The sequence below is a fragment of the Schistocerca piceifrons genome, chromosome 1 (assembly GCF_021461385.2).
Source record: "Schistocerca piceifrons isolate TAMUIC-IGC-003096 chromosome 1, iqSchPice1.1, whole genome shotgun sequence".
NCBI classification, from domain to species: Eukaryota; Metazoa; Arthropoda; class Insecta; order Orthoptera; family Acrididae; genus Schistocerca; species Schistocerca piceifrons.
In genome coordinates this window covers 328,255,694-328,282,340 of record NC_060138.1, presented here as the reverse complement: position 1 = coordinate 328,282,340, position 26,647 = coordinate 328,255,694, and the positions used below count along the sequence as shown (strand labels likewise).

At 43.8% G+C, this 26,647-nt stretch overlaps 1 protein-coding gene across 1 annotated transcript in view; it reads right to left on the bottom strand.

Moving 5' to 3' along the window:
- The window catches only part of LOC124718266, a 47,982-nt gene that overhangs the window by 8,676 nt on the left and 12,659 nt on the right, over positions 1 to 26,647 (bottom strand). Inside the window, exons 2-3 of the mRNA XM_047244255.1 lie at positions 19,279 to 19,453; positions 10,186 to 10,351 (exon numbers count right to left, since the gene is read on the bottom strand). Coding sequence (XP_047100211.1) covers positions 10,186 to 10,351; positions 19,279 to 19,453 — 341 coding nt within the window. The remainder of the gene's footprint in view (positions 1 to 10,185; positions 10,352 to 19,278; positions 19,454 to 26,647) is intronic.

Here is a 26,647-nt window from a genome sequence, read left to right as displayed (position 1 = left end):
CCATGCAGCTTAAACACGATACCACAGTTCAACAAGAGTAGTGACTGGCGTATTGTGACGAGCCAGTTGCTCCGCCATCATTGACCAGACGTTTTCATTTGGTGAGAGATCTGGAGAATGTGCTGGCCAGGGCAGCAGTCGAACATTTTCTGTATCCAGAAAGGCCCGTACAGGACCTGCAACATACGGTCGCGCATTATCCTGCTGAAATGTAGGTTGGTTGTTTGGTTGTTTTGGGGAAGCAGACCTCTTTCAGAGGAACCATCCCGCCATTTACCTGGAGTGATTTAGGGAAATCACGGAAAACCTAAATCAGGATGGCCGGACGCGGGATTGAACCGTCGTCCTCCCGAATGCGAGTCCAGTGTCTAACCACTGCGCCACCTCGCTCCGTGAAATGTAGGGTTTCGCAGGGATCGAATGAAGGGTAGAGCCATGGGTCGTAACACATCTGAAATGTAACGTCCACAATTCAAAGTGCCGTCAGTGCGAACAAGAGGTGACCGAGAAGTGTAACCAATGGCACCCCATACCATCACGCCAGGTGATACGCCAGTATGGCGATGACGAATACACGCTTCCAATGTGCGTTCACGGCGATGTCGCCAAACACGGATGCGACCATCATGATGCTGTAAGCAGAACCTGGATTCATCCGAAAAAATGACGTTTTGCCATTCGTGCACCCAGGTTCGTCGTCGAGTACACCATCGCAGGCGCTCCTGTCTGTGATGCAGCGTCAAGGGTAACCGCAGCCATGGTCTCCTAGCTGATAGTGCATGCTGCTGCAAACGTCGTCGAACTGTTCATGCAGATGGTTGTTGTCTTGCAGATATCCTCATCTGCTGACTCAGGGATCGAGACGCGGCTGCACGACCCGTTACAGCCACGTGGACAAGATGCCTGTCATCTCGACTGCTAGTGATACGAGGCCGTTGGGATCCAGCACGGCGTTCCGTATTACCCTCCTGAACCCACCGATTCCATAGTCTGCTAACAGTCATTGGAACTCGACCAACGCGAGCAGCAAGGTCGCGATACGATAAACTGCAATCGCGATAGTCTACAATCCGACCTTTATCAAAGTCGGAAACGTGATGGTAGGCATTTCTCCTCCTTACACGAGGCATCACAACAATGTTTCACCAGGCAACGTCAGTCAACTGCTGTTTGTGCATGAGAAATCGGTTGGAAACTTTCCTCATGTCATCACGTTGTAGGTGTCGCCACCGGCGCCAACCTTGTATGAATGCTCTGAAAGGCTAATCATCTGCATATCACAGCATCTTCTTCCTGTCGGTTAAATTTCGCGTCTGTAGCACGTCATCTTCGTGGTGTAGCAATTTTAATGGCCTGTAGTGTACGTAATTTCTCCCGAGGACATGCAGCTTTACTGTATGATTAAAAGATGATGGCGTCCTCTTGGGTAAAATATTCCGGAGGTAAAATAGTCCCCCATTCGGATGTACGGGCGGGGACTACTCAAGAGAACGTCGTTATCAGGAGAAAGAAAACTGGCATTCCACGGATCGGAGCGTGGAATGTCAGATCCCTTAATCGGGCAGGTAGGTTAGAAAATTTAAAAAGGGAAATGGATAGGTTAAAGTTAGATATAGTGGGAATTAGTGAAGATCGGTGGATGGAGGAACAAGACTTTTGGTCAGGTGAATACAGGGTTATAAATACAAAATCAAATAGGGGTAATGCAGGAGTAGGTTTAATAATGAATAAAAAATAGGAGTGCGGGTTAGCTACTACAAACAGCATAGTGAACGCATTATTGTGGCCAAGATAGACACAAAGCCCATGCCTACTACAGTAGTACAAGTTTATATGCCAACTAGCTCTGCAGATGATGAAGAAATTGGTGAAATGTATGATGAGATAAAAGAAATTATTCAGGTAGTGAAGGGAGACGAAAATTTAATAGTCATGGGTGACTGGAATTCGTCAGTAGGAAAAGGGAGAGAAGGAAACATAGTAGGTGAATATGGATTGGGGGGAAGAAATGAAAGAGGAAGCCGCCTTGTAGAATTTTGCACAGAGCATAACTTAATCATAGCTATACAAGGGCGATGTACTTGAGGACAATATTATGGAAATGGAAGAGGATGTAGATGAAGATGAAATGGGAGATAAGATACTGCGTGAAGAGTTTGACAGAGCACTGAAAGACCTGAGTCGAAACAAGGCCCCGGGAGTAGACAACATTCCATTAGAACTACTGATGGCCTTGGGAGAGCCAGTCATGACAAAACTCTACCATCTGGTGAGCAAGATGTATGAGACAGGCGAAATACCCACAGACTTCAAGAAGAATATAATAATTCCAATCCCAAAGAAAGCAGGTGTTGACAGATGTGAAAATTACCGAACTATCAGTTTAATAAGTCACAGCTGCAAAATACTAACGCGAATTCTTTACAGACGAACGGAAAAACTGGTAGAAGCGGACCTCGGGGAAGATCAGTTTGGATTCCGTAGAAATATCGGAACACGTGAGGCAATACTAACCTTACGACTTATCTTAGAAGAAAGATTAAGAAAAGGCAAACCTACGTTTATAGCATTTGTAGACTTAGAGAAAGCATTTGACAACGTTAACTGGAATACTCTCTTTCAAATTCTGAAGGTGGCAGGGGTAAAATACAGGAAGCGAAAGGCTATTTACAATTTGTACAGAAACCAGATGGCAGAGTCGAGGGGCATGAAAGGGAAGCAGTGGTTGGGAAAGGAGTGAGACAGGGTTGTAGCCTCTCCCCGATGTTATTCAATCTGTATATTGAGCAAGCAGTAAAGGAAACAAAAGAAAAATTCGGAGTAGGTATTAAAATTCACGGAGAAGAAGTAAAAACTTTGAGGTTCGCCGATGACATTGTAATTCTGTCAGAGACAGCAAAGGACTTGGAAGAGCAGTTGAACGGAATGGACAGTGTCTTGAAAGGAGGATATAACATGAACATCAACAAAAGCAAAACGAGGATAATGGAATGTAGTCAAATTAAATCGGGTGATGCTGAGGGGATTAGATTAGGAAATGAGACACTTAAAGTAGTAAAGGAGTTTTGCTATTTAGGGAGTAAAATAACTGATGACGGTCGAAGTAGAGAGGATATAAAATGTAGACTGGCAATGGCAAGGAAATCGTTTCTGAAGAAGAGAAATTTGTTAACATCGAGTATAGATTTAAATGTCAGGAAGTCGTTTCTGAAAGTATTTGTATGGAGTGTAGCCATGTATGGAAGTGAAACATGGACGATAACCAGTTTGGACAAGAAGAGAATAGAAGCTTTCGAAATGTGGTGTTACAGAAGAATGCTGAAGATAAGGTGGGTAGATCACGTAACTAATGAGGAGGTATTGAATAGGATTGGGGAGAAGAGAAGTTTGTGGCACTACTTGACTAGAAGATGGGATCGGTTGGTAGGACATGTTTTGAGGCATCAAGGGATCACAAATTTAGCATTGGAGGGCAGCGTGGAGGGTAAAAATCGTAGAGAGAGACCAAGAGATCAATACACTAAGCAGATTCAGAAGGATGTAGGTTGCAGTAGGTACTGGGAGATGAAGAAGCTTGCGCAGGATAGAGTAGCATGGAGAGCTGCATCAAACCAGTCTCAGGACTGAAGACCACAACAACAACAAGTGTACGTAAACAATCTAGGAGACAATCTGAGGATTCCTCTTAAATTGTTTGTGGGTGAGGATGTCAATTACCGCCTTGTAAAGTCGTCAGATGATCAAAACGAATTGCAAAATGATTTAGACGAGGTACCTGTATGGCGCAAGAAGCGGCAATTGACTCTAAATGCCGGCCGGAGTAGCCGTGCGGTTCTAGGCCCTACAGTCTGGAGCCGAGCGACCACTACGGTCGCAGGTTCGAATCCTGCCTCGGGCATGGATGTGTGTGGTGTCCTTAGGTTAGTTAGGTTTAAGTAGTTCTAAGTTCTAGGGGACTGATGACCTCGGATGTCACATCCCATAGTGTTCAGAGCCATTTGAAACATTTTTTGTTTCTAGAATATTGCTGTACGGCGTGGGATCCGCATCAGATACAATTGACGGAGTACTAGTCCAAACAAGCGCAACTCGTTTTGTACTATAGCGAAATAAGGGAGAGTGTGACACGGATGTGATACACGAAGTGGGATGGCAGTCATTAAAACATTTTGTTTTTCACTGCAGGAGCACCTTCTCATGAAACCTGAATCGCAAATTTTCTCCTCAGACTATGAAAATATTTTGTTGGCGCCTGCCTACATGGGGAGATATGCCCATCGTAATAAAATATGAGAAATCACAATTTGCACGGAAATACTTAAGTGTTCGTTTCTCCCGGGTACTGTTCGAGAAGTAGCTCAAAAGTGATTCTATGAACCCTCTGCCAAGCACTTAATTGTGAATTGCAGAATAAACATGTAGATGTAGATGTGCACTGTTTGGTTATCCCGTGTGATGGCCGTTCAAGATTCAGAAATGGTTCAAATGGCTCTAAGCACTATGGGACTTAACATCTGAGGTCATCAGTCCCCTAGACAGAACTACTTAAACCTAACTAAGCTAAGGACATCACACACATCCATGCCCGAGGCAGGATTCGAACCTGCGACCGCAGCAGCAGCGTGGTTCCGGACTGAAGCTTATAGAACCGCTCGGCCACAGCGGCCGGCGCCGTTCAAGACACCTTGACTGAGACAGATACAGAAATACGTCTGCGAAATTTGAAAAGAAAATGAAAGACTGAAAGAACACTAGTTACATGGCTCAGTGTGGAAATAGTTGAAGGAGGCACAAGCGAAGCTACTACTTATTAATACTTTCGAAAGACACTGCAAGAGCTGTTAGATTGTTTGGAAGTACTAGACCATGCTATCCAGGATCTGCTCTCAGGCACAGACTATGACATCGACGCCGGCCGGGGTGGCCGAGCGGTTCTAGGCGCTACAATCTGGAACCGCGCGACCGCTACGGTCGCAGGTTCGAATCCTGCCTCGGGCATGGATGTGTGTGATGTCCTTAGGTTAGTTAGGTTTAAGTAGTTCTAAGTTCTAGGAGACTGATGACCTCAGAAGTTAAGTCCCATAGTGCTCAGAGCCATTTGAATCATTTTTTTATGACATCGACATTACGAAGTGCGAAGAATGTGTCGAAATAGGTAGGAAGGCAATTCCGAAGGCCACAAGAAAGACTGCAAAATGTTTGTCCTCATCGGTTGCAAACCTGGCCTTACGCCAGCTGCAGTTGCGACAGCATCTTGTGTTCCCGTGACACTTACAGTCGAACTCCTGACCATCAGATTAGAGTTTGAGACTTGGGAACAGTTTCAGTCGTCCTTGGACAGAAATCTGTGCTATACACAAGCACGTCTTGCTCCGAGGCTACTTGGAAGACAAGGCAAAGAATTTGGTTAAAGGTGTTACAGTCAAGGCTGATTCGTATGAGGAAACGAAAAATTTAGACTAATCTCAATTATCGTGAAGCTTTGAAACCAATGACCACACGCGTCAACAGTCAGAGTGCAGCATATATTGAACGTAACAAATGCATACAAACCCTACGAGCTTCAAGGGAAAATGTGCGCGATTGAAGCTAGAAGAGAAACAATTGCCCAAAGCCACTTCACGAACCTAATGAAATGTTTGAATCATGAAGAAGAGTTAATCATGACCTCCCGCTAAATTAGAGGTGGAAGCGCTTCAGACACGTTGATATCCACAGCTTCCACCCAACAAGTGAACGTTAAAGGAGAAAAGCCGAGCAGAGAGACGAAATTCTCGGTGTTAAAAATTGCCCTTTCTTCTATATTTCCATGATATGTATATTGGAGGCACTTCCAGTCTTCCAAGATGATAACAGCCGTTTATCTTTGACGACGAACTAGTTTCAAATACTGAAATTTACTCCTGAAATTCAACTTAACTGTAATAAGAATGTATGTACTACCTAAGCCGTGTACCTAAGGCGCAACACCAAGAAGGAGTCGTATGACATAAACGGAAGTTGGTAGGTGTTTTTCTACATATGAAAGATGATGTCTATTCAGATTTCGCTCCAGTCGTATAAGAGTGGCGTTAGTGGCTCCACTATTAGGATGCGCTTCAGATTTGCTTTTAATACCCACTGTAACTCTCCTGAGCATTAGTTACCTTTGAAATTCGACTTCGTGAATTGAATGTCTTTAAGGAAACAAAGACGCCATTATCAACACCTCACTGAGTTTGAATAAAGTCGTGTAACATTCCTTCTGCGTTATTGCAGAAAGACTTGACAGGTATGTAGACACTGCGCGTGATTGTTAGCAGCGGTTATCACGAGAATTTACGTTCGCAAGAAGATCAAGCGTATAGCTCTGGCGCATCATACTGCATCTGCAGCAGCAATCTGAGGAACAGTTGGCACCGCAGGGACGCAACGAATTGTAACATAAGTATCCGGACACTTGGCTGAAAATGACTTACAAGTTCGTGGCGCCCTCCATCGGTAATGCTGGAATGTGTTGGCCCACCCTTATCCTTGATGAAAGCTTCCATTCTCGCATGCATCGTTCAATCAGGTGCTGGAAGGTTTCTTGGGGAATGGCTGTCCGTTTGTCACGGAGTGCTGCACTGAGGAGAGGTATCGATGTCAGTTGGTGATGCCTGACACGAAGTCGGCGTTCCAAAACATTCCAAAGGTGTTGCATAGGATTCAGGTCAGGACTCTGTGCAGGGCAGTCCATTACGGGAATGTTATTGTCGTGTAACCACTCCGCCACAGGCCGTGCATTACGACCAGGTGCTTGATCGTGTTGAAAGACGTAATAGCCATCCCGGAATTGCTCTTCAACAGTGGGAAGCAAGAAGGTGCCTAAAACATCAATGTAAGCCTGTGCTGTGTTAGTGCCATGCGAAACAACAACGGGTGCAAGCCCCCTCTATGAAAAAGACGTCCATATCATAACACCACCGCCTGCGAATGTTACTGTTGGCACTACACATGCTGGCAGATGACGTTCACCGGGCATTCGCCATACCCACACCTTGCCGTCGGATCGCCACATTGTGTACCCTGATTCGTCACTCCACACAACGTTTTTCCACTGTTCAATCATCCAATGTTTACGCTCCTTACACCAAGCGAGGCGTCGTTTGGGCGTGGTCTGTGGCTTAAGCCGTCGGCACACGGACCGTGCTGCCGAACGTTAACGTTGAGCGTGCCCAGTTCAATGTGCTGCTCAACGCTCAGGAATGATGCGACTTGTGCATACGGTACGTGGACCCCAACGTGGTATACGCGATCGCAACGCACTCAACCGACAGTTGAGGGATGTTTCTAGTTCGTTAATCACACTGTTTATTCAACGGGCGCGTAAAATTCCCACGTTAGCTCTATTAAAATGCACATTTCCCCCATCGTCCACGAAAAGGAAAGTACCATCTCCAATCAATAAGGACAGAGGCTTATAAAAGTTCCATTACAAGCAGTGCGTTACAAAATTGGAATACTTTCCGCATAAGATAAACATTATTTCATCATTCCCACATTTTAGTAAAACCCCAAGGTCAGTCTTACTTGATCACTGTTCGTACCCAGTAGCAGAATCTTTGCAACATGTCAATTACGAAGCGTAAAAGAAAAAGGAGAAAAAATACCTTTATACAAATAGCGTCAGCTGTCCTTTAGATTAAGCCAATCGAACAAAGTCACCCCTCAAAAAAAGGTGAACTTGTATTTACATAAAATCAAACATTACAGTCTATACTTATATTAAACTAATAATAAAGTATCAGAACCTAATAAAAGCGCGAATGTTAGGGGAAAAAAAAATTGTCGTGTCAGGACGCGAACCACCCCCCCCACCCAACGAAAAAACCTCATTAGTATACAATGATGCTATTCATTACACTATACCAACATCACAGTTGCTGTATCTAATAATAGTACCTTACCTCTTGCTAAAAACTTTCACATTGTACCAAGAACAATGCGTTTTGGGTGGATCTTCAGTGTGTCGCTGCCTTCAAATAGCCTACTCTCATTATACGCAAGTTACAATAATTATTTTGCAGTGAATATGATGTTTCTCATTATTTTATAGCAACGAATCACACAGTTAACAATGAGTTTTGCAGTGATTCTCAATTTGCTGGTGCTCGGAACGGCATATATACGTATAGGCTTGAAATGAATGCGAATATGGCGCGTCACAACTCTGTACTGAAGGGAGACGGCGTGCGTGTGGAAATCTCGCGTACAGACGTAAGACACAAGTGACACCCAATTACCTGACCATATTCGAAGTCCGTGAATTCCGCAGAGCGCCTCATTCTGCTCTCCCACGATGTTTAATGGCTACTGAGGTCGCTGATATGGAGTACTTGGCAGCAGGTGGCAGCACAATGCACCTAATATGAAAAACGTATGTTTTTGGGGGTATCCGGATACTTTTGATCACATAGTGTACTTCAAGAACAGCCCCGAGCCAGACGCCCTGTAGCGTACATTCTATAGACCCCAAACCACCACTATTTGTGACTTCACTGGCGTCAAGCGAATGCTCATTGGAGAGCAGGGTGGAGGTGTGTTGTGTTTGTGATGAAAGCTGGCTCTGCCTCGGTGCCAGTGATGGACGTGTGTTGGTTAAAAGGAGGCTAGTTGAGAGCCTGCAAGCAACCTGTTTGCATGCTACACACACTGGATCTATACCTGGAGTTATTCTCTTGGGTGCAATTTCGTATGACTGCACCACTCTCGTGGTTATTCCGCGCACTCTAAATGAAAATCTATACGTCAGTCTGGTGATTCGGCCTGTTGTGCTGCCAGTCATGAACAGCAAGGCAGAGGGTGTTTTCCAACAGCATAGCGCTCGCCTACATATCGCAGTTGTAACCCAATGTGCTGTATAGAGTATAGACATATTGCCCGCTCGATCACCAGATTTGTCTACAATAGAGCTCATATGGGACATCATCGGGTAACAATACCAGCATCATCCACAAACAGCATTAACCGTCCCTGTATTGACCAACCAAATGCAACATGCATGGAACCCCATCCCACGAACTGACATTCGGCATCTGTACAGCACAATGCATCCATGTTTTCAGGACTGCGTTTAAGATTCTGGCGGTTATACCGGTTATTAATGTACCATCAATTCACATTTGCAATGGTTTATCTCGTGCTTACATTAACTTGTGATCTCGCAATGTTAACCACTTAAATATGACAGCTAGATAATTGTATTAAAAAATTTATTACTCTACATTAATTATAGTTTTGTTTTACAGATGTGTATGTCGTGGACGCTCCCATCTTCTAAGACGATGAGAGCATTTTTCACAGGACAGCTCGCGCATTTTCTATATTTGACGAACACTCGAGCATCCTCTAGCATGTCGACTAGCCGGCTTAATTATCCAGTTTCAATGGCACCTCAAATGTGTGGGACTACTTGGAACAGCAAGTGAATGGTTCAAATGACTCTAAGCACTATGGAACTTAACATCTGAAGCCATCAGTCCCCTAGACTTAGAACTACTTAAACCTAACTAACCTAAGCACATCTCACACATCCATGCCTGAGGCAGGATTCGAAGCTGCGACCGCAGCAGCAGCGTGGTTCCGGACTGAATCACCTAGAACCGCTCGGCCACAGCGGTCGGCACAACAAGTGAGAAGGAACGATTAACATCCTCGAAATTTGGCAGTTCTGTGTAATCTGATCATTAATAAGTGGCTTCACCTGGCTATGGAGTTCTTGAAAAAGTTTGTGGACTCTCTGCCACGTCGAACCGATGTCAGTATCAACGGTATACAAGGCTTTAGACGATACTAAAGTGACGTCTCCTAAGGTGAATGGCTCTAAGCACTATGGGACTTAACATCTGAGGTCATCAGTCCCCTAGGCTCAGAACTACTTAAATCTAAATAAGCCAAGGACATCACACACAGCCATGCCCAAGGCAGGATTCGAACCTGCGGCCGTAGCACCAGCGTGGTTCCGGACTGAAGCGTCTAGAACCGCTCGACCACAGCAGTCGGCTCCTAGGGTAATTAAGTTTATTTTTTAATTTTTTTTATCTAGTGTGCTTGTTTCAATGGAAGACGATGTTGTTATTGTTTCACATTTAGGAGGTCAGTCATTTACTACAGAAGTTCTCTGGCACAAGGAATGAAGCAGTGAGGTGTGAGCACAGTACTCACTGCGCGAACTGCAGGCGGACGCAACGGCCCGCCTGGTTGCGATAGAAGCCGTCCCTGCAGCGCCGTCTGCGCTTCGCCGGTGTGCTGGAGCTGGCGGTGCTGGCGGGGGTCGTGGTGCTGGCGGATGGGGCGGCGGCGGCGGTGGTGGTGGTGCTGGCGGGAGCCTCTGTGGAAAAAAGTTCGAAATTATTTACTTGTTCCGCACGCTTGGGCGTCCGTAGACATTTATGCAAGAGCGGGCAAGCTTTCGGAATTTTCATTGATGCCATAAACGATTTCGTGAGTTTGAGAACGTGTCGTAGACCAGAACCATATTTGACAGGACGAACACAAAACGTATTGCACACTGTCTGATCTTGTATTGTCAGTATAAAGCTCTAACAACAGAATGGGTTGGCCAGGGGAGCTCAGTGGCTCCGAACGTGGACTGGTCATTGGATTTCCTACTCGGGTGGTACAAGAAAGCAGCACACTGATAGATAACGTTTTCATAGACCAAGATAAATTCAATCAAATAAAAACTTTTCCTGTTAAGAATGGTCTGTCTGGTCACGATGCACCGCTAGATACAGTATATGATATAGCTCCAAACAGTAATGCAAAACACTCCTCCAAAATAGTGCGTTCCATTAACGATTTAACACTTCAACATTTTATGGAAAGCTTGCAATAGTTAGACTGGGATGAGGTGTACAAGGAACATGATGCTAATTTAAAATTTAACCTATTTCATGATACCTTTGTGAGTATATTTGAAAACAGTTTCCCTAAGAAAACAGTGAAATACAATTGTAAGAAACCATGTAAAAAGCCATGGCTTACTAAAGGGATAAAACTATCTTGTAAACAGAAAAGGGAAGTGTATCTTATAGCTAGGAGGAGTAATGATCCTGAAACAATGAAACATTATAAAAACTACTGCACTACATTAAGAAAAGTTATTAAAAAGTCCAGAAGTATGTGCATTAAGTCTGAGATTAGCACATCTGATAATAAAATTAAAACAATTTGGAATATTGCGAAAAGGGAAACAGGGCAACTGAGAGCACAGGAAGACTGTATGTCTATCAAACACAATGAAAAGTTTGCTAACAAGAAGTCAGAACTAGAAAACATTTTTAATAATCATTTTTAAGTGTTTTAAAGAAAATAGTTTCCAGATATTCATTAGAAAATGCAAGGCAGTATATGGAAAAAGCAGTACCTACGCAATTTGATAAAATTGAAATTCAACCCACCTCTCCTACTGAAATTAGGAAAATAGTAAATTCACTCAAAAGTAAAAGCTCACATGGAATTGATGGCATTTCCAACAGAATACTAAAAGCTTGTTCCCAACAAATAAGTAGGATTCTCAGCCACATATGTAGTAGCTCACGGAAACAGGGAATTTTTTCAGATAGACTGAAATATGCTATTGTTAAACCATTGCATAAAAAAGGACATAGATCTGATGCTAACAACTATCGCCCAACTCACTTGTGACAGCTTCATCCAGAATTGTTGAAAAACTAATGTATTCTAGAGTAGCATCACATATTTGTAAAAATGAAGTACTAACAAAATGTCAGTTTGGTTTTCAGAAAGGTTTTTCAAGAGAAAATGCTATATATGCTTTCACTGATCAAATATTAAATGCAATGAATAACCAAACATCACCTATTGGGATATTTTGTGATCTCTCAAAGGCTTTTGACTGTGTGAATCATGAAATTCTTCTAGATAAGCTTAAGTATTGTGGTATGAGTGGGATAGTTCAACAAGTGGTTTACTTCATACTTAACTGGAAGAATGCAGAAGGTTGAAATTAACAGTGCAGATAGTCTATAAAAACCAGCAGAGTCCTCTAACTGGGGAGGTATCAGGAATGGTGTCCCACAGGGTTCAGTCTTAGGTCCCTTATTGTTCTTAATACTTATTTTCGGCTTGCCACTCTATATTCATGAAGATGTAAAGTTAGCTCTTTTTGCTGATGATACAAGTATAGTAAACACACCCAAGAAGCAAGAATCAGCTGAGGAAATCGCAAATAATGTCTTTCAGAAAACTATTAAGTGCTTCTCTGCAAATGGACTCTCACAAAATTTTGAGAAAACACATTTTATACAGTTCTGTACAGTAAATGGCATAACACCATTGATAAATATAGACTATGAATGGAAGTCTGTTGCTAAGGTAGAATACTCAAAATTTCTGGGTGTGTGCATTGATGAGAAATTGAATTGGAAGAAACACATTGATGATCTGCTGAAACGGTTAGGTTCAGTTAATTATGCTATTAGGGTTGTTGCAAATTTTGGTGATAAACATATCAGTAAATTAGCCTACTATGCCTATTTTCATTCACTGCTTTCATATGGCATTATATTTTGGGGCAATTCGTCATTAAGAGAGAAAGTATTCATTGCACAAAAGCGTGTAATCAAAATAATAGCTGGAACCCACCCAAGATCACCTTGCAGACATTTATTTAAGGAACTCGGGATATTCACAGTATCTTCGCAATACATATATTCACTTATGAAATCTGTCATTAATAACCCATCCCAATTCAAAATAACAACGAAGTGCATAGCTACAACACTAGATGAAAGGATGATATTCACTATTCGGGATTAAATCTCACTTTGGCACAGAAAGGGGTGAATTATGCTAACACAAAAATCTTTGGTCATTTGTCAAATAGTATTAAAAGTTTGGCAGATAGCCAACCAACATTTAAAAGCAAATTAAACGAATTTCTAAATGACAACTCCTTCTACTCAATGGATGAATTCTTAGATATGAAGTGGGAACTGTAAAAAAAAATAATAATAATAAATAATTAATTAATTAATTATTTTGTGTAAAGAAAACTTATGTTAAAGTGACACGAAATGTCGTATTCATGATCTATGGAAGAAGGGTTAATGTATATATGTATCAGTTGAGTAACAAATCTAGTGGCCGCATGCCCATGGCGCAGTCCGTGAGTTTAAAAGGACGTAACGAGCACTGAAGCATCATTCTTCCGGCTGACTCTGAAGATGGCTGAGTGATATACAGCCCAAAAGGCTGAATTTATGCGGCAGCACACCCGAAATTTAATGAAGCACCTTAAGCTCATATCACACGTAAAAATAGGAGACTGCCAGTCTCAATGCATGTACTATAAGTTTTTCTTCAGTTACTCCGGCAGTATTGTGCATACTTAGCATTCGAAGCGTGCATTCTACGGACGAGTGCACTTTCTCCCACACGATCCAACACAGTTACTACTGTGCGAACAACTCAGTACCGAGTACCTTGGCCAGCTCTTGTGGCTTGAAAAACAGATGCGAGAAGGTCAGTCCATTAATTGTGAAGGTTTTGTCACATCTGTAAAACTTACTGTTCCTTCGTTTAGTAGCTTATCAACACAGCTCACATCATCAAACCTTGGCTGTATACAGTGTCATATTTACGTCTATCTGTTTCTTTTCTTTTTATTTTCATGTTATCACATCAGTATAAACTGTACAAATGTTACGTCCATAACCATGGAATGATCTTAGAACATTTCTCTCTGTGGCAGCAAATTTCTTCCTATGAGGCTGACGTCTGTTGGAAAACAGTTCTCTGGGTATTTGTTCAGTCTTTCGGGATAACCATCACGTTGCAGCACACATTAAACGCAAATTTGTAAGATCATGTAACGAGTAATCGATCATCTTCCACACTCTATCACAAAATTACGTGGACACATCACAGATAACTGAATATTGAATTTCAAGATAGGATCATCAACGTTGATGCAACAGGAAGTTGTTTACGTATTTTCGTGTTTACAAACACGTCGCTAAATCGGATTTCTCATTCAAGACTTCGTACTGCCTGAAATATTTATTCAAAGAATTCGTGATTATCATAAGTTGTCACCCACGTCACTTTCCGCCAACTGAGAGTAGCACTTCCTAACACTTACATCCATTCCCTTACACTTTTTTACTTCTATGGTTTCATCTAGTACGACGCAAGTTATTCCCTGATGACGCCTTAAAACATGCGCTCTCATCTTCTCCCATCTTGTAGTCAGTATTTTCCGCATATTTTTTCCTTGCTGATTGTGTGAAGTATTCCTCATTTCTTATCTTAACAGATTGCCTAACTTTTGGCAACCTTCCGTAACACTGAATCTCAAACATTCGAATTTTCCTCTTTTCGGGATTTCCTACCAGCCCATGACATATATCCATACAGTGCTACGCTCCAGACGTCCATTCTCAGAATGTTCTTCTTCAAGTTAAGGGCTACAGATGACACTAGCACACTCCTCTCTGCGAGGAATTTGTATAAGACTAGCCCCTAAGGTTGGGAGCATTGCGAAAAATCACAGTGAAGTCGAACTTGACACAGTCAAATTCTGGCCATATCGAGTGTTCGGTCTAATCTGGAAGAAAGGATCCAAGAGTACAGTGTCAGTGACTGATGTAATACCTTTCAGTTCTGCCGTTACTTGTTACTTAACACTAGGACATATCCTTTCGTCACATTTCAAACGTGTTGGGTTCGAAAGTTGATTCGTCCATTTTGTTGTTCTTTTAGTTCGAAAGACTGGTTCGATGTAGCTCTCCATGCAGAATCCTCACCATACCTGCGTAACTATTGCAAGTTATGTCTGTTTGAACCTGCTTAACACAGTCCAGCCTAGGTGCTTCACTACAATTGTTACACCAGACACTTCCCTTGTTGCCAAAATGACAGTTCCTCGATGCCTCAGTAAGTGCCGTGTCAATCGATACCTATTTTAACTCAAATTGTGCCATAAATTTCTTTTCTGACAAATTAGATTCAGTATCTTCTCTTCAGACATACGATCAAATCTTCAGCATTCTTCTGTAGCCCCATATCTCAAAAGCTTCCATTCTCTTCTTGTCAGAAATATTTATCTTCCACCAGTCAATTCAGTACAAGGCTACACCCCAGACAAATACCTTAAGAGGACTTCCTTACACAGCCGAGGGACGTTCAGTAAGTAGCACAACACACTTTTTTCTCGGTCCATTTCGGTTGAAAAATGCTAATATCGTGGAGTATTTCTGCATCAGCCCCTGTAGTTTCATGAAGTATACGTAGCCTTCAAAATGGCGTTTGTAACAAAGGTGGGTTCCAACCAGAAAGCTGTTCTGAGTTTCTTTTGGCGGAAAACCAGAGGTTAGCAGATATTCAAACGCGCTTGTAGAATGTCTATGGGGACCTGGCAGTGAACAAGAGCAAGGTGAGTCGTTCGGCGAGGCGTCTCTCATCTTCGCAACAAGGTCGCGCAAACCTGTCCGATCTCCCCGCATGCCGGCCGGCTGCACACAGCCGTGACTCCCGCAATGTTGGAACGTGCGGACACTCTCATTTGAGATGATCGATGGACCACAACATAACACCTTGTTATTCAACTGTATCTATATGTCGGTAGAGCTATGACCCTCGTCCACAAGTTGGGATACTCAAAGATGTGTGCACGCTGGGTTCCCCGCCGGATAACAGAAGACCATGGAGAGCAACGAAGAACCGTCTGTGCGGAACTGCTTGTGCGCTACAAGGCTGATTGTGACAATTTTTTGTCGAACATCGTCACAGGCGATGAAACATTGGCTCATCACTTCGAACATGAAGAAAACGGCAATCCATGGAGTGGCACGACACCACCACTCCTCCGAAGAAAAATTTCACAGCCATACGCTGAGGGGGTAAAGTCATGGTGACCATCTTCTGGGACTCTGGAATGGTTATTCTTTTTGATGTCCTCGCTCATGGTGCAACGATCAAATCGGAACTGTATTGTACTACTCAGGAAGCTGAAGAAATGGCTTCAGAGTGTTGTCGCCATAAAAATGCAAACGAACGTCTCCTTCTCCATGACAACGCAAGGCCTCATACAAGTCTGCACACCCGAGAGGAGTTCACAAAACCTCTTTGGACTGTTCTTGATCATCCACCGTGCAGCCCAGACCTCGCACCTTTACACTTCCACCTGTTTGGTCCAATTAAGGAAGCATTCCACTGGAAGCAGTTCGCAGGTGATGGGGAGGTTACTGATGCTGCAAGACGTTGGCTCCGACCTCGACTACTAGAGAGGCACCCTGCTGACATACAGGCCATCCCAGCGAGGTGGCGTAAGGCCGACACATTGAATGGAGATTATGTTGAAAAACAAGGTTTTGTACCAAACAGTGGGGAATAATATGGCGTATTGAAATCCTGAATAAAACCCAGTTACTCTCAGAAAAAAAGTCCTGCATTACATATTAAACCCCTCCCGTAAATTTATATTCGATGTATTCAGATCTCTCATTTTCAGAAATGCATTACTTACTATTGTCAACCCTCATTTTATATCTTCTGCCTACGTCAGTTATTTTGCTGTCCAAATAGCAAACCTCATCTATTTCTTTTAGCATGTCATTCCCTAACCTCAATCCCTCAGCGTAGCTTGATTTAATCCGACTACATTCCATTACCCACATTTTATTTTTGTTGATACGCTGTAAACTCGTTTTAAGACACTATCCATTCCGTTCATTTGATCGTCCAAGGTGTTTGCCGCCTCCCCACGATAACGTCATGAGCAGACCTCAGTATTTTTAGAATTAATTATTACTCTGCAACGGAGTATACTCTGATTTGAAACTTCAGATTAAAACCGTGTGCTGGTCAGGGACTCGAACCTGGGACTCGAACGTGGAATCCTCGTCTTTCGCTTGCAAATCCTCTACTGACTGAGCTATCTAGGCATGACTCATGACCCACCACACAGCAAGGTATGCCTCAGAACGTCTGTGAAGTTCGGAAGATAGGAGATAAGGTACTGGCGGACGTAAAGCTGTAAGGACGGGTCTTCAGTCCTGCATGGGTAGCTCAATGTGAGCTTTCCTTTCAGCTAGCATATTTCAGTAATGAAGACGTGTTGAGCAAGATATAACATTTCGCACTGCCCTACCAATACTGGAAACCATATCACAAAATATCTTAGCTTTGTCTTGTCGCCATGTCTGTAGGGGAAACATATTCTAAGCTCCTTTCCATAGAGCGACTTTAGACCGAAGAAAAGGTCAACTAGGCAGTTATGGTGCATATAGGGGACGAACAAAAATATGGAAACTTCAAAAACACAACACATTACTATGCCCAATACCTTGCAGGAGAAACCGTACGCATTCAAAACAGTTTGCGGTCGTCTCGGAATGGATAAAGACAGGTTCTGCATGGTTTTCAAGGGATCCTTGTGCTATTGTTCCTGTAAAACAGTGATAAGTTTAGGTAACTATGATGGAGGTGGAAAGCGATCACGCACACTTCTCTCCAAAATAGACTACAAAGTCTCAATAATACTGAGATTTGATGATTGAGGTGGTCAGGGGAGTTGCGGCGATTCATCCTCGTGCTCATAAAACCTGTCCTGGACGATGCGAGCTGTGTGAACAGGAGCTCTGCCGTCTTGGAACAAAGCATCACCATTGGGAAACTAACATTCTACCATGCGATGGACCTGATCAGCCAAAATGGTGACATAAGCCTTGGCAGTAAGGTGATTCTCCAGAGTAGCCATGGGGCTCATGGAACACCACGATATGGCTGCCCAAATCATCGCCGAACACCCGCCTTGTTTCACTCTTGGAGCGTAAACTCGTCCAGAAGATGGAAACCGGGTGCCACTACACTAATCCGACCAAATAACTTTCTTCATTTGCTCAATAGTCCAGCTTTTATGGTTTCGGCACCATGTTTTCCTGTTACGGCCATTTGCATCACTGATGACTGGTTTTGGAATTCCAGCTGTCCTGCAATTCTCTGCTTAAGGACCTCCCTTCCTGTTGTTTTGGTACCGTTAGGGTTCGTGAGTGTAACATTCAGTTCTGCAGTGATTTCCGCAGCTGTCGTCCTATTATTTCTCGTCACGATCATTCAACACACACTTTCGTCCGCGTTGCGTCTTGGCGGATAGTTTTTCGCTTTCCGCGAATTCCGCATAAATCTTCGATGCAGTGCCTTTGAAAAACCAAACACTTCTCCTACCTTGGTTACGGAAGCTTCCACCGTACGAGCACAAACAATTTGTACGCGTTCGAATTTACTTAGCTTCGTCATAGTGCACTCTTAAATATACACAGAACACTGTTCTGATCACGAGTGACTCTTGCGACGTACTGAGGACATTGCACAGGTGGCGTTTGTGGTCAAATACAACAGCGCAACCTGCAGGCCTGGCTAGTGTTTGTATTTATGTTCAAGCAATCACTTGTTGTGTTTCCATTTTTTATTCAATCCCTGTATTCAGTAAAATACGATAGAACTCTTCCCTGCCATGACTCCTGCAGATAAAGTACCACCGATCAAAGTAGGCAACATTTACCCCGAGCTAGGCCACGTCTTCACCATTTGAGAAGAAAGAAGTAAACTTCCATCAAAAATACTAGTAGATAAATGGCCTCAAGAATTTAACTTTGTTTCTGAAGCAGCCAGTTCCTATGAACTTCTAATTTTAGAAGGAACAATATTTTATTTCCATTTTTAAGTGCCGTGAAAACTCCAAGATAAATTCCGAATGGTACTCAAGACATTTTATTCATTCTCGTTTATCGTTTTAAGATCTGTCTTTAGATAGTCTGCAAATACGATGACTTAACAGACTGCATGACAACAAAGGTAACGCTCCAATGAAGTCAAAATAGTAAGGCCACAGAGTCCACGCACCAACGAAGATAAATGGCGAGCGCAAATATAGGCTATAGGGAAAGATGAAGGCCCTTATTAAAATAAAACATAATCTTCAAAGCACTTTCCATGAAAGGCAATGGTTGCTTGTTCGAGGCTCTTTCGGATACACCTGAAGTCTCAAAAGTTTTTGCTCCACCTCCCTGAAATTTTATTCCCTTTCCAGATTTCTCGTTTGGCTCCTTTACTTGTTGCTGAATGTACGGATTGTTCTTACCGACGTTATTATCTTTTATTTCTGCTATGTCATGTGTTTCCTTTATGGTTGAGTTTGACGACATTCATAACACGGTTGTTTTTAATCATACGGAATCTCCCTAATACTTGTGGAAACTAGCTAAGTGTAGCTAAGAAAGACGGCCTTACCCGAGCACGTGGCGTTGCCGATGGCAGGCGTCGCAGCTGAGTTTTGAAGAATCGTCGTCGTCGTCGACGTCGTCGTCGTCTCCGCCTGCGGTGGGGAGTCGGCCGGCGGGTCGTCGTCGCTCGCCACGGGGTCCTCCGGGTCCTCGTACTCGTCGTACATCTCGTCCATCAGCTCCTGCACCAGACCAGCCCTCCGTGTCACACTGCACGCGGCTCACTGCCCCACTTGCTACACCTTCAAAGCTGGCCGGGGTGGCCGAGCGGTTCTAGGCCCTACAGTCTGGAAGCGCGCGACCACTACGGTCGCAGGTTCGAATCCTGCCTCGGGCATGGATGTGTGTGATGTCCTTAGTTAAGTTAGGTTTAAGTAGTTCTAAGTTCTAGGGGACAGATGACCTCAGAAGTTAAGTCCCATAGTGCTCAGAGCCATTTGAACCATTTTGAATACCTTCAAATGTGACAGTCACTGACAGCGAGAAGTATTCGTTCTCTGCGAAGGATAATATCATTCGATAAACAGATATCAAACTAATGACTTTATTATTATTTCTAAGAATTTCCCAGAGATTCGTTGTCATCTTGCAGAATCTGATGTGCTGCCGGTATTCCACGTCTTCCCAACACGATATTTTAACGTCGTAACTCGGCATCTTCGTCAGTTGTTTCCTGAGTTAAGACGTCGAAATATTGTGTCAGGAAGACGCGGAACACCGACAGTACACCAGATTCTACAAGATGACAACTTTATTATTGTTTGTCAATGTTTTTTCTGTCTGCCTACGTGAAGTGAATAAATGCAACTTTTCATACAATGAATGCTTTCAGAACCAGGAGTCATAGTTGCTGCTGAACCTTTCGGGCTGCATGACCGTGGTCGAAGAATCTTTTTTGGTTCCTGACGTAAGAAACTTTTTCGGTTCCTGACGTTTCATCGAGAGCTGCACTGGACGTCTTCACAGATGCTCCGGCCGACGTGACGCTGACTCTTGCCGACAGTCGGCAATATTCAGCGTCGCCAGGAATACCTCCGAAGATGTTCAGTGTAGCTATGGACGAAACGGCAGGAATCACGGCCATACAGCCTGGAAGATTCGTCAGCAAACGCACTTTTTGTTTTCGAGACGCGTTTTGTCTTACTTTATTGAGGTAAAACCTGAAATGCATACATATACAGTGTGGTCCATTGATAGTGACCAGGCCAAATATCTCACGAAATAAGCACCAAACGAAAAAACTACAAAGTCCGGAACTCGTCTAGCTTCAAGGGGGAAACCAGATGGCGCTATGGTTGGCCCGCTAGATGACGTTGCCATAGGTCAAACGGATATCAACTGCTTATTTTAAAATGGGGACCCCCTTTTTTTTATTACATATTCGTGCAGTACGTAAAGAAATATGAATGGTTTAGTTGGATCACTTTTTTCGCTTTGTGATAGATGGCGCTGTAATAGTCACAAACGTTTAAGTACGTGGTATCACGTAACATTCCGCCAGAGCGGACGGTATTTGCTTCGTGATACATTACCCGTGTTAAAATGGACAGTTTACCAATTGCGGAAAAGATCGATATCGTGTTGATGTATGGCTGTTGTGATCAAAATGCCCGTCGGGCGTGTGGTCTGTATGCTGCTCGGTATCCTGGACATCATCCAAGTGTCCGGACCGTTCGCCGGATAGTTACGTTAATTAAGGAAACAGGAAGTGTTCAGCCATATTTGAAACGTCAACCACGACCTGCAACAAATGATGATGCCCATGTAGGTGTTTTAGCTGCTGTCGCGGTTAATCCGCACATCAGTAGCAGACAAATTGCGCCACAATCGGGAATCTCAGAAACGTCGGTGTTGAGAATACTACATCAACAGCGATTGCACTCGTACCATATTTTTATGCACCAGTAATTGCGTGGCGACGACTTTGAACGTCGTGTACAGTTCTGCCACTGGGCACAAGAGTAATTACGGGACGATGACAGATTTTTTGCACGCGTTCTATTTAGCGACGAAGCGTCATTCACCAACAGCGGTAACGTAAACCGGCTTAATATGCACTATTGGGCAACGGAAAATCCACGATGGCTGCGACAAGTGGAACATCAGCGACCTTGACGGGTTAATGTATGGTGCGGCATTATGGGAGTAAGGATAATTGACCTCCATTTTATCGATGGCAATGTAAATGGTGCAATGTATGCTGATTTCCTACGTAATGTTCTACCGATGTTACTACAAGATGTTTCACTGCATGACAGAATGGCGATGTACTTCCAACATGATGAATGTCCAGCACATAGCTCGCGTGCGGTTGAAGCGGTATTGAATAGCATATTTCATGACAGGTGGATTTGTCGTCGAAGCACCATACCATGGCCCGCACGTTCACCGGATCTGACGTCCCCGGATTTATTTCTGTGGGGAAAGTAGAAGGATACTTGCTATCGTGATCCACCGACAACACCTGACAACATGCGTCAGCACATTGTCAATGCATGTGCGAACATTACGGAAGGCGAACTAATCGCTGTTGAGAGGAATGTCGTTACACGTATTGCTAAATGCATTGAGGTTGAAGGACATCATTTTGAGCATTTATTGCATTAATGTGGTATTTACAGGTAATCACGCTCTAACAGCATGCGTTCTCAGAAATTCTAAGTTCACAAAGGTACATGTATCACATTGGAACAACCGAAATAAAATGTTCAAACCTACCTACGTTCTGTATTTTAACTTAAAAAACCTACCTGTTACGAACTGTTCGTCTAAAATTGTGAGCCATATGTTTGTGACTATTACAGCGCCATTTATCACAATGCGAAAAGAGTAGTCCAACTAAAACATTCATATTTCTTTACGTACTACACGAATATGTAATAAAAAAAGGGGTTCCTATTTTTAAAAAACGCAGTTCATATCCGTTTGACCTATGGCAGCGCCATCTAGCAGGCCAACCATAGAGCCATCTGGTTTCCCTCTTCAAGCTAGACAAGTTTCGTTCTTTGTAGTTCTTTCGTTTGGTGCTTATTTCCTGAGATATTTGGCCCTGTCACGAACAATGGACCAACCCTGTATACTGATAGCGTAGTCTTCGATCCGGCAACACCGGCGACACCGGACTTGGAGGGGTGGCAGGTAAACATGTGATACGCCACTAGTGTGCATTGGACTGTGCTTGTGCCATGGTGGTTGTCTGTTTATCAGTTCTAAATGAGTGACACGAATTTCGAGGAATGGTGTGCGATCAGATTTTGCTTCACACTTCGATCTGTTGCAACGTGGAAATTTGATAAATTCCGGCAGGCCTGAAGAGACAGCGGTTTGTCAATGGTCCAGGCGTTTCAGTGGTTGAAGGCATAGTCAATTGAAGATGAACTCGTAGTGGAACGCCTTCGGTTTCAGGAACTGATGCTAATATCGACAGGTCGTCGGTTGACAGCTGGCTGTAGTCTAAATGATTTGGGAAAAGTTGAATCTTAGGCATAGAACCGTTCATCAGGGACCGAACATTGAAAACAATTGGGTGGAACATCATGACAAAGCGCCATGCCACACATAAATTACCGTAAACCGTTTTTTGACCAGTAAGAACATTCCTGTCGCTCCTCCGCCTCCTTATTCACCCGACTTGAGTCCCTGTGACTTTTTTCTCATTTCAATATTGAAAAAACACATCCACGGACATCGCTTTGGAGTCCTGGGCAATATTCAAATAGCTGTAACCGACCAGCTAAAGGTTATTCCAGTATCTAAGTTCCGGCATTACTATGATTAGTGGAACGACAGTCTCTGGCTCCGTGTGGCTCCCCAAGTCAAGTACTTTGAAAGGAATAATGTTCAATTATAACGTTATTGGAACAAAGCAGCTGAAAAAAACTCAGTCTCATTACTTTATTTTCGCTCCTAGTATTCTCACTTAAATGCAAATCTTTTGTCTTACATACACTGAACAGCTAGAACATTATGACCATCGACCTACTATCGATATAGAACCATCCAGGCGATAGCAGTGTCATCTGGCTAGGAACGACTGTTAGACACACGCACGGTGCATGTAGCATCACTAAAGTAAGCGTGCTGTCCCTGTGTAGATTGCGGAAGGCGCGCGATCTATTTGAGTTTGACCGAGGGCAGGTTGTGACGACCCGGAGGCTCGGCACGAGCATTCCGGAAACTGCACGACTTGTCGGGTGTTCGAGCTGTGGTGAGTGTCTTCAAGACGTGGCGAAACCACGTCCAGGCGTCATGAGGTTGGGCGGCCATCCCTCAGTATAGATGTCGAACGCCGTAGAATGGACAGACTGGTAAAACAGAACAGGCGGCGAACTGTGGCGGAACTAACATCAGACTTTAATGCTAGGCAGAGTACAAGGTGAGCCGTGCTTGGCTCGTGTTCCCGCCATCATGTATTTTACGCCCTGTTTATAACGTACTTCCACCTCACTACGTTAATTTAGATTCCTACTGTCAATGAGTTGCTGCTTTGCCTGACCGTGAGCGGCGTTAGCAGCGCGTATCGATATATCCCCTCTAGCAGTATCTTTGCTTGACTGCTATTACCTTAACGGTCGTTGTCTGTCGTAAGCGAGCACGGATAGCCAGTTCGGGTCTGCCAGTCAGTTGGAACGCGTCTGGAGCGCAGTCCGGACCTGCCAGTCTGGGAGTTGCAATGCGGCACTAGTGCAGTCGGGCTGGAGCAGCAGTGAGGTGTGCGTCGACATGGCTCGCCCGTCCATTGCCGCCACGTATCACTTGAACCGGGCCACGGTCTTGGTGCATCGTCGGTCAGTCGTCCTACCGGACGACGCGTGTTGGCTGGCCAATCGTTCATGAGTCGTCTGTGTGTGTGTGCGTGCGTGCGTGCGTGCATCGACTCCCGATTTGTTTTCGTGTGTGCTTAGTTTCTGTTGGGTATCGTTCAGCTCTTCGTGCAAGTGTTTGTCAGATTGTGTGTGTTGTTGGCGTTACTTCCACTGACGACTATTTTAGAGGTTGTCGGCATGCTGAGAGGAGTCGGTCGGTTGCTGCAGACCAGGGAAGTTATCTCCGCGCGGTGCAGTCGGCTGGCGGTCCCTGCGCAGTGTCGGAGCGTGTGTGGAGGTGTCCGATCGCTACGAGCTTCGTGGTTCACCGACCCAGGACGTCAAAGTTGAGTAGTGGTTTCAACTACCCAAGCCACGTGCATTCAGGTTGTGTGATCCGTTTCGGTGGTTCGCTGTTGGGGAGGTTTTCCTGTGAACAACACCGAGTGTTTCTATTGCTGAAATTTAGCCGCCATGCGGTGCAATGAACTATATTGGTTCACTACAATTCGAGTGCACCAGTGGAATTTTCTGCCTTGTGGCCGTTAGAGTTCCGGTTACCTGCCCTGGCCACTAACGTAATTTCAGGCAGCGTCCTTTCCTCTCCTGTTGTCGCTGTCCAACATCATGTGTAATTTTGACAGCTAATACATATTTCATTGTGGGTAATCACGTTCGTAACCTTTTGTGTTTGAGTTCTCATGTACTGATTGGTGGGAAGCAAGGCGGTATGGCCGTGCGGTTCTAGGCACTTCAGTCTGGAACTGCGTGACCGCTACGGTCGCAGGTTCGAATCCTGCCTCGGGCATGGTTGTGTGTGATGTCCCTAGGTTAGTTAGGTTTAAGTAGTTCAAAGTTCTAGGGGACAGATGACCTCAGATGTTAAGTCCCATAGTGCTCAGAGCCATTTGAATCATTTTTAGCAACCACCTGCCACACAATGTTAGTGCAAAGCGTCTCTTCCCATGTAACACCTGGTACAAAGCACGGTCTGCCATGTGGCATTGGTACCCACCCAGTGGCGGAGCTATCACAATTCGCATAATTTTCACAGTGTTGGGGGACTAAACCACGTTTTCATGAAGTATTTGTAAACGATATACACAAACCTTCCTTGTAAATCACTGTACCTATTAGAGAAAACTGTATTAAAATACCTAGATTAGTTTCTGAGATTAGCCTTCACATAGCGACAGGAAAACGCTCGGGGGACTTTAATTTAATATGTATAAAAGAAGAAGATATGTGTAGAACCTGACAATAATAATTTCATGTGGTCTAATAGTCTGGTGTAAATCTGTCAATTGGACGCCACTTTGGCAACTTGTCAGACACTAACAAAACCAGGGATAGGAGACGTACAGCTAAGCGTGGAATCCACGCCACGTGTCGCCTCTGGCGAATCCTCACATCGTTGAGAGAGTAATATAACCTTAGAAGGCAGACTGAAAAATCATTGGTCCGACTAGGGTTCGATCCGTAACCTGTCAGTTTTCAGGCACACACTTTACCGCTACGCGACCAGCTGGTCAAGCTCTACTGGTCCACGCAGTTGTTGCGGCTATTTACTTTAGTGGTTTTCCCACCAGATACCGTCTCCCCTGTAGCTGAACAGCAGTGACTTGAGTCCAAACGCTAAGCAAATATAGGACAGATTACATACTCAGTAATACTTAGCGGTAATAACTTATATACACAAAACTTCCTCATGAATCAGTCCATCTAAGTGAAAACCGCATGAAAATTCCTTCCGTAGCTCCTAAGATTAGTCTGAAGAAACTGTGGCAAGAGACTTTATAATATGTATAGATACGTAGACGCTAGATATAAAAATATAAGTACGCTGCTTTTGAAAAATTGCAACAGAAATACAGTCTTGTCGCGTTTGGGGTGTGTATTACAAAAGTGACGATCGAGAAGAAAGCTGAAAATTAAGTGTACAGTAAAATTATGTATAATGTGTAACATTAAAGGCTTATAATCTTTCTGAGCTCAATATCTTACCCATTATGAAGCGATGCTGACAGTTTTTCGGACAAGCAGATGGGGAATTTCAGTACATAACCTGGAAATCAAACGTTGTCGCCATGGTCCTGACGCCAGTTGACAGCGCGTGTACGGTCACATTACGAAACAGAGTGTTTAGCGTGTGCAGTGACAGAGAGCCAGGAATTAAAGAACAGTGTAGTGCTAGCCTTTTACCTCGACGTAAGTAAATGACTTCCTTTTAAAACAGTATTGTACACTACGGATAAACCGAATGATGTAGCAATGTTTTAAACAAACTGAAGACTACAATCTTCATTTGGCAATCCTGATTTAGGTTTTCCGTGGTTTCCCTAAATTTCTTCACGGCCTAACATCTGTCCCATCCTTACCAAACTGAACCTGTAAGTGTGTAAATGCATGTACATATCAATTATGTCATTTTTGTTGTTCTTCAGTTGAAGTATCATGACATGTCCAATACCACCAGCACCTAAAGGGTGCCAATACCGTTGTAAAAGTGATGAATGAAGCTACTGCTACTAGTACTACTTCTACCAAACAAAAGCTATAAAAAGTTATCGA